Source organism: Acartia tonsa, chromosome 2, assembly GCF_053477335.1.
Source record: "Acartia tonsa isolate MP-2025a chromosome 2, ASM5347733v1, whole genome shotgun sequence".
NCBI classification, from domain to species: Eukaryota; Metazoa; Arthropoda; class Copepoda; order Calanoida; family Acartiidae; genus Acartia; species Acartia tonsa.
Window position 1 is genome coordinate 34,646,303 of NC_137261.1, and position 14,914 is coordinate 34,661,216.

Genomic DNA, 14,914 nt, shown 5'->3' on the forward strand with positions numbered 1-14,914 from the left:
CTCGTGTCAAATACTTTATTTGGGTTAATATGATTGTATCTCAATATCCACAGAATTAACTATTAACTTTACTAGTATTGTTAATACTAAATCTAGTTCCTGTATTGTTAGAATTATCTTTCTGTATTTCACAGCCATGGTCCCTCCGAGTGCGTGGTAGCACCTCCACTGCTGGACCTAACAAAATATTTTATAATTAAACTTTTATTTAAGACATGTATACGATATTTTTTTAAAAAACTGAATTGCTCAACCTATACAATATAGCAGTTCCATTTAAATTTTGTATTATTTCTTCAAAACGAATACATTTTTATATTAGAAAATTAAATCTAATAGATTTTCTTCATCTGTCAAATATTTATCTCTCCATCAAAAGTTGAAATGAAAACTCTATTTCTTTATTGGTTAATATAATAATATTTGACAACAATGACCCTGCCAATTCAACCAAATTGATTTAACTCTTTCACATTTATTATTTAATATTATATTAAAATCAATTATTTACTTCTTATTTTGCCTTTGCGTGTGTCATAACTGTGCGGCCTTGTTCTATTGTAATATGTTAACAAATCCAAAATATAAAAAAATGGCCAAATAATTTTCTAAGTAAATACTACAATACAAGAAAGTTAAAAAGAAAAGGAAAATAATCCTTACTTTTTAAATGTCGGTAATTCGGTTGTTAATAATGCTACAGGAATTGACGTTTTAAATGTTTAATAAATTATAAAAATTCATAAAAATTATTCGTCATATAGAATATATTGATTTTTAATTAAAGGGGTAGAATATCAAAAAATTAAATTGTTTGTAACTATTTTAATGATAAATATCCCTGTCAAAGTAGGATGCACTTTCAGTAACGAAGCTACTCTTCAAGTTATAATGGTAAGGTGGACCTATTTTGATTACAAACTAAAAAATCAAATTCACCAAATGAAAATCAATCAAACAGCACAAAGTGTGGTAAGTTAGCCAAAAAAATATATTGTGTTTTTATTTAAAGGAACAAAAGTATTGCTTAATTAAATCACTTACTATTGACAGAAATTAAAAATCATGAAATATTTTCTCTGATGTCCTACTTCATTGAAAAAAATGAGATATTGAATATTAACCAGGAATAAGGTATAACCAAAATGCAAATTAATTATTTCAGCCTATTTCACCACACTTGCTTAAAACCTGATTTTGGGAATATATAATTGTTAGCATCAAAACAGTTTTACTTCTGTTAGGAGGTTCTGGTAGAAACCATTTTCATAAAAGAAGAAATATGAATACACTGATATGTAAAAATGAACAAAATCATATCATTATTATTATGAAGAGAGGGAAAATGAAATCATACATTACCTTTTTATAGAGGGACAAAACCGTAATCATAGATTATACTTCTGCTATAATAAAATATGGTTTCAACGTCCTAACTGTAATATGTGTTTAGTTTTCTTTAGTGGTTAGATATAAACTAGATACATACTCTATAAATATGCCAATAGGGAAAAAGCTGAGAAACAATGAGACAGGACAGTTATCTTTTCATTTTGTTTGCATAATGAGTAATCTAAAAAAAGTAGCAATTCTTAAGATCAATCTTTTCTTAGCTAGGTAAATATTGAAATTTCTTTTCTCGTTTTGCCCTATCTTTGAGATTATATTAATGAGGTGATGTTTATAAGAAAAATATTTCTATGTTGCATCATTTCAAATTTATGCTAAACATTTTTGGCAGTAATGTAAAAAACATTTTTATATGATCTGTAAATAAAGGATTTTTTTTATGAATTCTTAGTAATGACGGAAAATTTTTGCACAATAAAATAGTTTTTTTTTTATGAGTACATCATCCTTTATAATCCTTATAATGTGCTTATTAATTGAAAACAGATTCGCTACTATTTGATGTATTGGACGCAATTGTCCTTGGTTAAATTTTCAAAGGGTTATGACTAATAAATTTTTGATTTGCCGTTATCACATCGATTTAAAAGCTTAGCTTTTCTACAATTAGGGTAGGTAATGTAATGTATTGCTCTTTTCGTTAATTTAGACATGTTAGAATTGTCCTATATATTTTAAACTTTGAATGATGATTCCTATTACAGTTGGACATGATTGAAAACACGATTCTACTTTTTTACATCAAATTGTTTTTGAATGATTTAATTATCCTATTATTCTGATTTTGGAATAATGAGATTCTTTTCTATAAGAACGAAATAAATGGAACCATGAGCAGATTTTCCCTTGTTGGAAATAGGGGAAATGATTAATGATGACTTAAGAATTAAATGTTCATTCTATTAATGAAACTATAACTGTACCATGTTGATGTATTAACAGAGCAAAAGTTCGATAGGTTCTAAGAATTATAATAGAAGAAAAACGAAGATTTAGAAAGTACAGTTAAAAAAAACTAAAAGATATTTTCTCGTATTCATTCGAATCCGGTGGATAAGAACCGGTTCTCATCCATACGAAAAAACTATGTCTAGCATCGTATAATATCCAGCTTTCTAAGAATATAAAAATTTACAATCATAAGATTAAAGCCGGTTTTCTTAGCCCTGAGGTGCCGAAGGCACGGGCTTTAATCTTATAATTGTACATCCGCGGAAAGCTGTTTGTTAGGATATATAAGTTGGAAGGAATTTTAATGTTAGAGGGAGATTTGAAATCTGCATCAAATTTTAAGGATTTTTTTTATAGAATTCGTTTTTTGTATAATTCTTTATATATAAGCGGAAATACAATTTAAGTTCATAAATTTTGACCAATAGGATAGGTGGGTTGGAAACTACCTGCGCTCTAATTGGTTATATGATGTGCGACACTTAAGCTTCTCCAATCTGAGGCTCTGAGCGCAGATAATTTTCAATCCACCAATCACAGATGTCAAAATTAATTAACTTAAATTGTATTTCCGCTTTTAGATTAAAAATTATACAAAAAACAAATTTTATAAAAAATCCTTAAAATTTGATGCAGATTTCAAATCTCCCTCTAACATTAAAATTCTTTCCAACTTATATATCTTACTGTTTATAATACGATGCGAGAAATAACTATTTATTTCTTTAAACTAAACAAATATAAAAGATACTACTAATATAATAATTTTCATTTCTAGTAAGTAAAAAGTAACAAATTTTTAAATTACAGAGGAAGTTGACATCAATTTTAAACTTTATCTTATATTAAATTTCTGGGTATAAGCTGACAAAAAAAAGAAAATTATTGAAATACTCATAAGTTTTAGTCATTTAAAACAATAATACCATTCTTGTACTGCAGTTGATGTTTCCTTTTTTAAATTTAGAAAACATTTAAATTGTCCAGGAACATATATTATAATTTATCTCAGTTACTAGCAGTATCAAACTTTTTTGGCTTTTGAAAATAACTTATATCCTAAACCATAAATAAAACAAGAATAGTATTTCTTATGTTCATAAACTAAAATTGATATGCATTCTAATGAAGCCTGTTTTTACTTTAAAGAAACAATGTTTTTTTTCCACCTATTACCATGAAACCTTTCACACAGGGATCATAATCTTCCTCTAAAACATAAGGTTTAAAAAATACTTTCATTCTTTCTTAAAAGATAAAGAAAAGAGGTTTCTTATTAAACTATGGGTAAGAAAGATATCAACTAGTTTTACCTTTCACTTCCTGTATGTCTAAAAGATATAATCCCTAAAAGCGGTGAAATTCTCAGCTAATTTTTCTTTTGTTTATGTTTATTTAAATTTAACTTAGGCTTATCAAAAACTTGTAGATCTAAACATAAATTTACAATTCATACAGCGAGTAACACATGTGTAGTATTATGATTATTAAATTTTTTCTCGAAAAAAATATAAATCTTTTTAATTATTTCGCCCTTGGGTTTGAAATTATCAATTCTTTTTTGATCGGATCGGCAGGATTACCACATCTTTACATGGGGCCTAAGTATAGAATTATGATTATTGGATCTTTAACCAAAAGAATCCAGGAAGTAAATATATTTTAAAAAATCTTTAAATAGATTAATCAACTCACTCAATATAAGTTTGACTAATTCTTTCGATTTAAGAAAAAATTCTATGAGGTTACAAACTCTATCCAAAGAAACTTTAAACTTTAAAAGAATTTTAATCTGACTCTTTTAAAAAAATGATGATGAAAAACCCTGGAAAGAACAATAGCTACCACATGCGAAGCTGAATATGTATCTTTTTATGGATGGACTACCAATAAAATATTCAAAAAAGTTGATCATAAAATGTACGAATTATTAGTTATTTGTAAACCCAGTAATGTTGAATAGATGATTTACCTGAGCCCGGATATTGAATAATCTTCGGCAGCTCTCTAGACCCTGCCTGTACACTTGAGTCTCTTATTCCCCCACGGCATGTCAATCCTCCGCCAGCAGTAAGATCTGCAGGATGAATGTCCTTTCCACTTCCTTGGTGCAAATGTTGAATATGTGCCTCTGCAGAGTGAAGATGAACTTCAGCTTCGTCTAAATCAGCATTCAAATGGTTTGAGGAATGGTGAGCGGTGATGTCTGAGTGCGAGTGGTGGTGGTGCGTGTGGAGGTGAGTATCCTCATCATCAACAGAAACATCGATTACTCCCGTGTCATGTAAAAGTGGATCAAGAAGGGGATCATCAGAATGTTGAGAAGGGCGATGATGTGCTTTAGAAGAAGATGTACCAGTTAATGAATGACGCAACAAAGGATCAGTTTGGGGGTAAATGATTGGGTCCCCGCGATGTAGAAGTGCAGAGTGCATGAGGTCATGGGGATGTTCATGTTCCAAGGAGGCTGTGTAAGAGTGCCGAAATCTTACAGGGTATCCTAAATGAAAATATAAATTTAGTGAATTAAAGCGCTAAAATAATTTTAAATTAAGTAAAATCGGAAGAGCGAAGTCATAAGAAATCAGGGATAAGGGATTGTAAATGTAGGAAAATATTAATTCAGGCCAATTTCAAGCCTAGGCCTAATCATGACAAGAAAAGCAAATATTATTTATTTAAAATTTTGAACAATTTTGCTTTTATAAAGTCTGTCATAAAACCTCTCTATATATGATTTATTTAATGCTGAATTTCCGTGACCTTAGCAAAGCAACTGACAAAAATGGCCACGAATCAACTCACCTAAGGAGTGGTTTTATGAAGAACTTATAAAAGCAAACTTGTTCAAAATTTTAAATAAACAATCTTGTCATGATTATGCGGTAACTCCTAGTGGATGAAAATTGAACTTGAAATTTTCAAATTTAATTTTCTCAAAAACGGCTGCATTTTAGATTTTATTGAAAAGTGAAATGAAGTTACCTAACCTAGGGTAATGAAATGCACTATGTCCCAATTTAGGTTCTGACACAAAAGTCAATGCACCTTCGAACGCACTGTGGACACTCACATCCCACACACACAAATGCACATACTCAAAAATATTTTTATTAAAATAAACATGTCTAATTGCAGATTTTATACGTAAAAGGATTATTATAAAGATAGTTAGTAAACAATAAACCATAAAAATGGAGCTAAGGATTGATCTGACAAACGTTGTAACTAAATTTTAAAACACGCCCGTCAATTAGGGGAATCTACAAAAAAAATGTTTAGTTGGCTATCAATGATACAATCTTGAAAAATGTAGAATAACGCAAAATATAAAAGAACTAAGAATTAGTCATGGAGTTATATGGCTGAAAATTGTATTACGTGGCACGTGCTCAAACATGAACCATATAGAAATTTCAGACCTCTACCTCTAAGAGATTAATAAAATCTCATTTTTCTTAACTTATTTAGTTATTTAGGTAAACGTTATGACTGACCCTAGTTAAAGAGAAGCTGTGCCAATAAAACGAGTAAAAGAATGACGTTAAAAGTTGTTGTTATGTGTTATGTAATGTTACAAAATTAATATAAAACTGGATGTACGACTAAATACTGTGTCTCAAAATTCCCAATCATGATTGTCTTAACCTCTTTTCGAGGAAGCTTTGTGTTTATCAAGTTCGAAATTAAATTCCTTATCATTAAACCAAAATCAAAGCGCAAATGTCGTCTTTTAGGGCTTTCCTTTCAAAATGTGGCGCGGCATAGAGTGTTTGTTTATTTTTGATGCGCACGTTCTTACTTTTGAATGAGATATGGGAGTGTGAAGATTGCGGAGAACAAAATTGGGCCTATCATTGGTCTCATTGAGTGTGAACTACCCTAGTATATCAGGGATTTGAAACCATAAGAGCTTCAGGTAGAATTTGTTAATTTGATTAAGAAGTATGGTGTATAGGACGATTATATGTAGTTTTAAAAAAAAGGCTTTAGCCAGCTAAACATGAAACTTAATTATGTTTAATATATGTTTTAGTAATTTTTATGTGCCTTATTGTTGCATTTAACAATGATTTATTAAACCAAATAATTTTCCTTTAAAGCCAAAGTTTCCAAAGATTTTTTAACCATAAGAGAAGAAAAAGATTTTTTTAGTGCTCAAAGTTTTAAGATAACGAATAATATTTTATTCTGTTTATTAATTGATCTTGTAATTTCAGGTCTTTTGAAATAATTTCATCAATAAATCTATATTCAAACCTGCTGTTGAATCTTGATGGTTCCTGGTATTGGGGGTTTTGTCTGTTCACCAACTGATCTCGTGAACTTCCCGCTAATTCGGAAGTCCAAGCTCAACCAAAGTGTCATGGTTGAGACAATTTCAAAATATCTGATGAATAGGCGTTAGCATTCATCAAGAGATCAATAGCATCTAGTGAATTATTGATGCAATAAACTGTGACAATTTTTCTGTGAAATAAGTACCTAGTGAATCAATATGCCACTAACCAAAAAGCAGAAAATTGAGCGAGCTATCGCTATTGGCAGTGAAAGGCTAGAAGTTTTTGATGAACAGTTAAAATTGTTTTATGACAATCTAAAAGCCTGCCAAAGTTTTAGTTCATGTGAAAATGTGAATGTAAAATCAATTCGTGACATTTTTAGTGAGGTCAAGGACCAATCTGACCTAATAAAAAGTCTAAAACCTGCCGTGGAGACTAGTGAGCTGCGCGAGTTCAAGCGTGATTTGGATGAAGCTAGTGAGCAGAAAACTGTTGCAGATAAAGTTTATGCGTCGTTGGAGCAGTGTACAAAAATTCTGTACTGGCTGGACAATGATTCAGATGACGCGAGGTCAAGCACTGTCGCCAGGAACCTCGACGTCATTGAGAAGGTGAAGATGGACATGGGAGTGCTTAAAATTTCCGTGGAGTTGCGCCAAGAAGTACGTGATATGTACCGAAGGCTTAGAGAGATGGAACGTCGTTCATCTAATCTGGATGAGAGTGGGACACCTGCCATGCTCTCCAGAAGTATGTCTGCTGTGGATATTCGGAGTTCCAACCCGCAGTATGGGCGCTGGGACAACAGTTTGTTGCCGTCGTTCGACGGTACTGACACGGATTACCCAAACTTTAAACAGGTCTTTAAGGATCTATGCTCTGGTTATGGATTTGCTGACCAGAGGTTAAGTCTGATGTTGTGTATGGAGAAGGTGATAACCAACCCGGAACTACGCAAGCAAGTGTCAGCGATTAGAGATCACAATGAACAATGGGCGTTTCTTGACCAGATGTTTTTATCAAACACTCGCCGGTTCATGAGGATTTTAACTAAGTTGAACAAGATGAAACCTGTGGATAAACCTGTGGACGTGGTTAGCGCAATTGCTACCTTCAAGAGCATGATGCAGGAGGTAGAAGCCATCGTTGGTTCTGCAGCTAAGGATTACAACCACCTAACTCTCATTCATATTTTTAAAGACAAGTGCCCTGAAAATTTGAGGGACAAAATTATGATGGAGCTTGGTAGCATGAACCAACCAAACATCCCGAAGATTGTTGAACTGCTGGAGAGGACCAGAGGTGCCATGTTGGCCGGTGATATGTCCTATGATAGTGGCGCCGGCAAGAGAAATCGTGATAGAGCTGCCGCCGCGCAAGTATCTGGCCGCAGCGACGATAAGAATGGAAAGGCTGGGAAGGGCAAGGCTTCCAAGTGGAACAGTGCATGTCCTGTGGAGAGCTGCAAGGAGAAACACCCGATTTTCCGTTGCCTCACGTTTAAGAAGATGGATGTGGTTGACCGGAAGAAAGTTGTCCAGCAGAAGAAGTTATGTGAACTCTGCTTGTGTGACGGCCATACTGCTGACAAGTGTAATAAGTCTGATAAGCTTGGTGTTTGTGGTACCAATAATTGCGACAGATACCATTCCAGGTTACTCCATGAGGCTAGTGCTGGTGTGAATACAGTTTACAAGTCAAGTTCTGCACCCAGCCCCTGTACCTTCTTACTTCAGTTAGTTCCTGTTGTAGCACCTGGCGGCGGCACCTGCCACGCCACGGTAATGTTTGACTCCGGGGCAAATTTGCCACTTGTGTCTGAGAAGTTATCCAACAAGTTGAAGCTGAAATCTACCGGCAGATATACAACTATTTCTGTAGCTGATGGCAGTGAGTCTTCCTGCCGCAATGTTGTGTTTTATCTGAAGGATAGGGACGGCAATCTGAGGGAGTTTGAGGCAGCTGTCATGCCTACCCTCGGCGGGGCCAACGAGATGCGCTCGGTCCACCCCGAAACTGCCGCCGATATATTTAAAATGCCGCCAGAAAGGTTTACATATATTAGTGGAGGCTTAGATATCATCATTGGAAATACACATCCTGACGTGTTTCCTTCAACCTACCAGAAAGTGGGCCAGTCTATGTTGTGGCGAACCATTTTTGGTAGTGGTTTTATCTGTACGAGTGCTGATGGTGGAGCTGGAGATCAAAAGTCAGCTTATAAGGCTGTCAGTGTCAGTGGAGGCACTTTGCCAGACTTTCTGACGTCTGAATCGTTTGGCATACAGCCGCAGGCACTTTGTCCAGGATGTACTGCTTGTCAAGAGTGCAAGGCTATGGCCGACGGCACTACCTGGGACCAGCGTGAGAGGCAGAGGATAATTGAGGCAGGTTTAACCCTAGACTTGCAGTCCAACAAGTGGACAGGTCAATATGCTTATATTGAAGATCCTCACACTTTACCCTACAATGAAAGTTTAGCCCGCAAAATTGCTGAAAAGGATCGTGCCAGGATGGTCAAGGAAGGTACCTATGGAATGTATGTGGAGGTATTCAACGACGCCATAAGAAGAGGCGTTTTCCAAAAAGCCACGCCTGAAGAGTTGCAGTATGAAGGACCTAAGTCTTGTTCATCAATAGTGGTTGCTTTCAAGGAGGATTCAAGTTCCACACCCATGCGATTGTGTGCCAATAGTTCTCTGACGTTCAAGGGTACCAGTTTTAATAACATAATGCTGGGAGGCCCGCCGCCAATGCAGAAGATATTTTATCATTTGATGCTTTTCCGCGGTTACAAGGTTGGTATAACCGCGGATATCTCCAAGTTTTATAACTCCATCCTGGCCACAGAGTTCGACAGCCAGATGAAGAGAGTTTTATTTTCCCCGACGCCAGATGGTCCACTTGAAATTTACCTGACCAAAGTTGTAAATTTCGGCGAGTTAGCTGCGGGAAATTTGGCAGTTACAGCCCTGAAGTTGACGTCCCGCCTGTTCGGCGGAAAGAGTGAAGCAGAGGTCAAGGAGATGTATGGAGAGGGACAAATAAATGGTAGTGAAATTGTTGCCAAACCTGAAATATGGAAGGAGCCACAAATACCTACCTACCCTGATGAGGAATTCAAGTTACCTCAGATTCCAGTTGCAGTCAAGCTTGAGAAGCACAGCTTCATAGATGACGTTATTTCGGGAGCAGGATCGAAGCCAGAAGCCAAGGAGATGATGAAAGAGGCCGACAGGATTATCGGTAAAGGTAGTTTTTCCTTCAAACAAGTCATTTATTCTGGAGATGATTGCCGGCATACCAAGGTTCTCGGGCTGATATGGAAGCCAGCCACCGATATGTTGTCCATCGCCACAAGAGTCAACCAAGATGGTAAAGTCAAGGGAAGGAAGGTGAAAGAGGATGCTGATTTGTACAACCTCCAGGACGCCTTGGACGAGAATCTGACAAAGAAGATGGTCCATAGGTTCGCCGCCCAAACCTTCGACCCGATCGGGCTTTGCAGCCCTATTCTGTTGAGAATTAAACTTGTCCTGCGGAAAACTTGTTTGCTGAATTTGGGCTGGCAAGATTTCATTCCCAAAAGTCTACGGGATGAACTTGTTCAGTCGCTGGAGGACAGAGCTGAGGTCGCTAAATTGGAGTTTGACCGTTGTGTGGTCCCGGATGAACCAACTGGCCTTCCATCCTTGATGATGTTTTCGGATGGGTCATCAGAGGCTTATGCATCTAATGCATATTTGAGGTGGCCAACTAGACAAGGTTTTGAAACGTTTCTGCTAGCCACCAAGTCAAGAGTTGCGCCGGTCAAGTGTGAGTCAATTCCACGCCTTGAGTTGATGGGGTGCCAGATGTCCACAAGGTTGGCAAAGTCCGTCAGAGATGCCCTGCCTTTTGATGTTATCAGAGTGATGTATTTTACTGATTCATCGTGTGTTTTATCACAAATAGTTTCCAACAGTGCTATGTTGAACACATTTAATTCTCATCGTATTGGAGAAATTCAATCTGCGACCAACAAGGATGACTGGAGGTGGGTCCCGGGGACGCAAAACGTTGCAGATTTGGGCACCAGAAGCACCTGCAAAGTATCAGATTTGGGACCAGGTTCCAGGTACAGATTGGGCCCAGAATGGTTGCGCCAGGATGAAAGTGCGTGGCCGGTGAAAACTGCCGAAGAAGTCAAGCAGGTTTTACCCCCTGAGGAGTTGAATACCAAAATGGTTAAGTTATGTTCAATGAAAGTTGCCGGAGAAGCCGCTGAAGATGTCTTTAGGTTTAAGCACAGGAGGTCATTTGGACAGGCCAAACGTATTATGGCAGCTGTCCTGCAAGTTGCGAACACCTGGTTGAAGAAGCTAAAGAGCAGACAAGAAGGTAAGGCTACAGCCGCTGGTAGTCATGTAGCAGCCGCAGATGCTGTGTACAAGCCGTCTTTGTACAATTTTATGGCGGCGGCGGAACTTTTCATTGTGTCCCGAAGCCAAGAGGATGAGTGGATAAATGATGCCAAAGGCAATTATGCGTCATTAAATCCATTAGTGCATGAAGTATCATTGACCTGGCCTGTCGTTGGTCCCGGTGGAAATTATGTGACCAGGGAGATGAGGATTCTTAAAATGGTTGGTCGAGGACAGCCAGTCATTGACGCCATTACTGGCGGCCGTAAAATGATATTTGAAGACATGCCAGGTTTAATAATTTTGGAGCCTGGTAATTGGTTAGCTGCTGTTTTTATGAGAGAAGCGCATGTTGAGCTTCACTCTGGTGTCCGTGGAACTTTAGCTGAGAGCCGCCGTTGGTGCTGGATTGTGAAGGCAAGGAGGTTGGCCATCATGGAAGTGAAGAAATGTTGGCCCTGCAGTGTTGAGAGGGCTAAGGAATGTCGTGCTACCATGAAGGAGGTGTTACCTGACAAGTTGGTCCCGAGCAGGCCTTTTGAAGCTGTGCAAGTCGACCTGATGGGTCCGCTGGTTACGAGGAGAGCTGCCGCCAAAACGAGGAGTCAGACAGCAACGAAGAAGGTGTGGGTGTTCGTGGTGGTCTGCAGATTCTCAGGGGCGTTGTGGTTAGATGCCTTGGAAAAGTATGATACCAGCAGTATCCTGTTGTCCCTGCGCAAGTTGGAAGCTGTTCATTGTTTGCCGAAGATCATAGTAAGCGACATGGGCACACAATTATCCGGTGCTCGCAAGGTTTTAGAGCAGAGGTTGGGCAGCCAGGTAGAGTTTTCTTGGTCTCAGATCCCGGCCCGAGCCCACCATTATATTGGGCAGGCTGAGAAAATGGTGGGATTAACCAAGAGATTGCTGTCCAAGAAGTTGGTGAATAGTTCTGTTAATTTCAACGAGCTCCTGGTGCTGTTGGCGGAGGTCAGTAAAATTATGAATAGCAGACCACTGACGATTGAAGCTGCGAACGACGTGGAGAATTGGCGGCTAATTACCCCTGGCCAGCTGCTGGGAAATGTTGACCGCCAGCCGTTGTGCAATGTGGCGATGAAACCGGAGGACCAAATTTCCTCCAGGTTGAAGTTGTTGGAAGATTTATCTGCCCAGTTTTGGACTGCCTACCGCCAGGAGATCCTACCGAAGATATTACGGATGTCCAAGTGGAAGGATGAGATGGCAGAGCCACTAGCTGATGGAGATGTAGTTCTGGTTACGAGTACCAATCCGCTGATGAGATGTTTGAGGATGGGCCGAGTGACGAGAATTGAGGATGGAAGAAAGACGGCAAGAGTCTTGTTCAGACTGACGGATAAATCTCCCCTAGAAGAACATGCTGTATCAGTCAGGCAGTTGTTAAAAATTATGATTAATAATTGATTCTTATTTATGGAAATTGAGATTTTTTTTAGTAAAAAGCCACATTTTTCATATGCCTATTTTTATGCCTAAAATAAGAATCAAATGAAATGCGATTAAATATTCTTCTATTTTATATGCTCAAATTTAATTTTATTGAGTTTAATTTCTTTTCAAAAGTACAATTCATTTTAAAACTTACCTGAAAAGTTTAACAAAAAGGAATAAATGTGTCGAGGTTGCGTGATTCGATATTTATTCTAAGAAAAAATCAAGTATTTTTTTAGCAGATTTTTTTAAAAATTATATATGAATTTCAATCAAGTAAAACATTTTTATTCAGATCAAGGAATGATTGAAAATTCATATTTAAAGTCACATATTTTTTTACAAAGAAAAATTGGTATTTTTTTTCATAATTTCAATGAAAATTCTAACGAAGATAATATTTGCTATTCTTTAAGTATTAAAAAGTTTTATTGTTGATTAAGATATTACAGTTCTTATTCATTAGGTTTGAAAAACTTTCTGCCCAAGGATTTTGAAAAATTTTTTCTTACTACTCTTTTTGATGCTTAACAAATTTAGTTTTAAGTACCTATAAATCTTAATTTTCTTGTCTAAGATTTATTTCGTTTTATTTTTACATTATTTGTTTACATTTACATTTCAACCTGATTTCGTAGGTACTTATTGATTTATTAATAATGATTTATTGCCTATTGATTATGAAATGATTATTAATTAGTATAGTTGTTATATTTACAACATCATGATTAATAGGATTATCCATTTTAGGATTTGTGTATGTGATCTTGTGATTGTCATGTACATGGAATGTTGTATGGTACAAACCAATCCCCATCCTTCTATCCTAAAATGTGAGGTATTATGAGTCCTAGTGAGGAGTATAATATTGTGTATGCATTTCACGGGGTTTCATTTAGTTAGGAGCAAAATTGTCACGTTTTCGGGATGTGGCCATTCTCATGTGATTATGGTGAGTTGAGTTTAGTGAGAAATGTTGCTAGTGCTCAGCGCGAAAAAAAAAACCTTGAATCTCGTTAAGGAAGTTAATTTGACTTTCAAACGGGGGGTGTGTCTTAACCTCTTTTCGAGGAAGCTTTGTGTTTATCAAGTTCGAAATTAAATTCCTTATCATTAAACCAAAATCAAAGCGCAAATGTCGTCTTTTAGGGCTTTCCTTTCAAAATGTGGCGCGGCATAGAGTGTTTGTTTATTTTTGATGCGCACGTTCTTACTTTTGAATGAGATATGGGAGTGTGAAGATTGCGGAGAACAAAATTGGGCCTATCATTGGTCTCATTGAGTGTGAACTACCCTAGTATATCAGGGATTTGAAACCATAAGAGCTTCAGGTAGAATTTGTTAATTTGATTAAGAAGTATGGTGTATAGGACGATTATATGTAGTTTTAAAAAAAAGGCTTTAGCCAGCTAAACATGAAACTTAATTATGTTTAATATATGTTTTAGTAATTTTTATGTGCCTTATTGTTGCATTTAACAATGATTTATTAAACCAAATAATTTTCCTTTAAAGCCAAAGTTTCCAAAGATTTTTTAACCATAAGAGAAGAAAAAGATTTTTTTAGTGCTCAAAGTTTTAAGATAACGAATAATATTTTATTCTGTTTATTAATTGATCTTGTAATTTCAGGTCTTTTGAAATAATTTCATCAATAAATCTATATTCAAACCTGCTGTTGAATCTTGATGGTTCCTGGTATTGGGGGTTTTGTCTGTTCACCAACTGATCTCGTGAACTTCCCGCTAATTCGGAAGTCCAAGCTCAACCAAAGTGTCATGGTTGAGACAATGATATACACTACACATATCTTTTCATAACTACAGGTTATTTTTATAAGATGGGAAGTTCCTATAAGTTTTGTAACATTTACTGATATTGTATTGATTAAAATCATATCTTGAAAAGTCTTTTCCTTTCTAGTAAGCAATAGATATAATATAATATAGATTATCCATCTGACCCCAAAAATCGTCAATCTGAAAAAGGAACTCCTCGAGCAGACAAAACACCTTAAAATTTTTCGAGTATATATTTTCTAGAAAGCTAACTTTATTCTAAGGAATTCAACTATTCCTATATATAGCTATCTCATTAAAGGATATGTCTTTTCGGTACTACGTCAAACACTAGATACGTCAAACAGTAGATGCGACAAACGCTAGACAGACAAACAGTAGATGCGTCAAACGCTAGACAGACAAACAATAGATGCGTCAAACACTAGACTATGACAAACAGTAGAATTTTCAATTTCGCGACAAACAATAGAATTTTTAAAGTGCGACAAACACTAGAAGCGATGTACTCTAGAATTTAACTTTAATAAATATTAAAAGATTTTTTCGTTCATAAATACTAAACTTATATTACATCAATGCAGGGGTCTAAAGGAATAAGATAATGGCCGAA

At 36.1% G+C, this 14,914-nt stretch overlaps 1 protein-coding gene and 2 long non-coding RNA genes across 10 annotated transcripts in view; 2 read left to right on the forward strand and 1 right to left on the reverse strand.

Moving 5' to 3' along the window:
* The window catches only part of LOC145311659 (sodium channel protein 1 brain-like), a 209,137-nt gene that overhangs the window by 1,160 nt on the left and 193,063 nt on the right, over nt 1-14,914 (reverse strand). For 6 of the 8 annotated variants that reach the window (XM_080150617.1, XM_080150614.1, XM_080150616.1 and 3 more), the window contains 3 exons: nt 4,334-4,861; nt 3,675-3,692; nt 97-177 (listed from right to left, as the gene is read on the reverse strand). In XM_080150617.1, the coding sequence (XP_080006743.1) occupies nt 97-177; nt 3,675-3,692; nt 4,334-4,861 (627 nt within the window). Of the gene's footprint in view, nt 1-96; nt 178-3,674; nt 3,709-4,333; nt 4,862-14,914 lie in introns of all 8 variants that reach the window. The other 2 variants (XM_080150621.1, XM_080150618.1) reach the window with 2 other exon arrangements.
* On the forward strand, nt 6,178-6,620 carry LOC145311658 (uncharacterized). Its single transcript, XR_013876749.1, has 2 exons — nt 6,178-6,280; nt 6,582-6,620. It is a non-coding gene; the product is annotated as an uncharacterized LOC145311658 (long non-coding RNA).
* On the forward strand, nt 12,929-14,173 carry LOC145311661 (uncharacterized). Its single transcript, XR_013876750.1, has 2 exons — nt 12,929-13,833; nt 14,135-14,173. It is a non-coding gene; the product is annotated as an uncharacterized LOC145311661 (long non-coding RNA).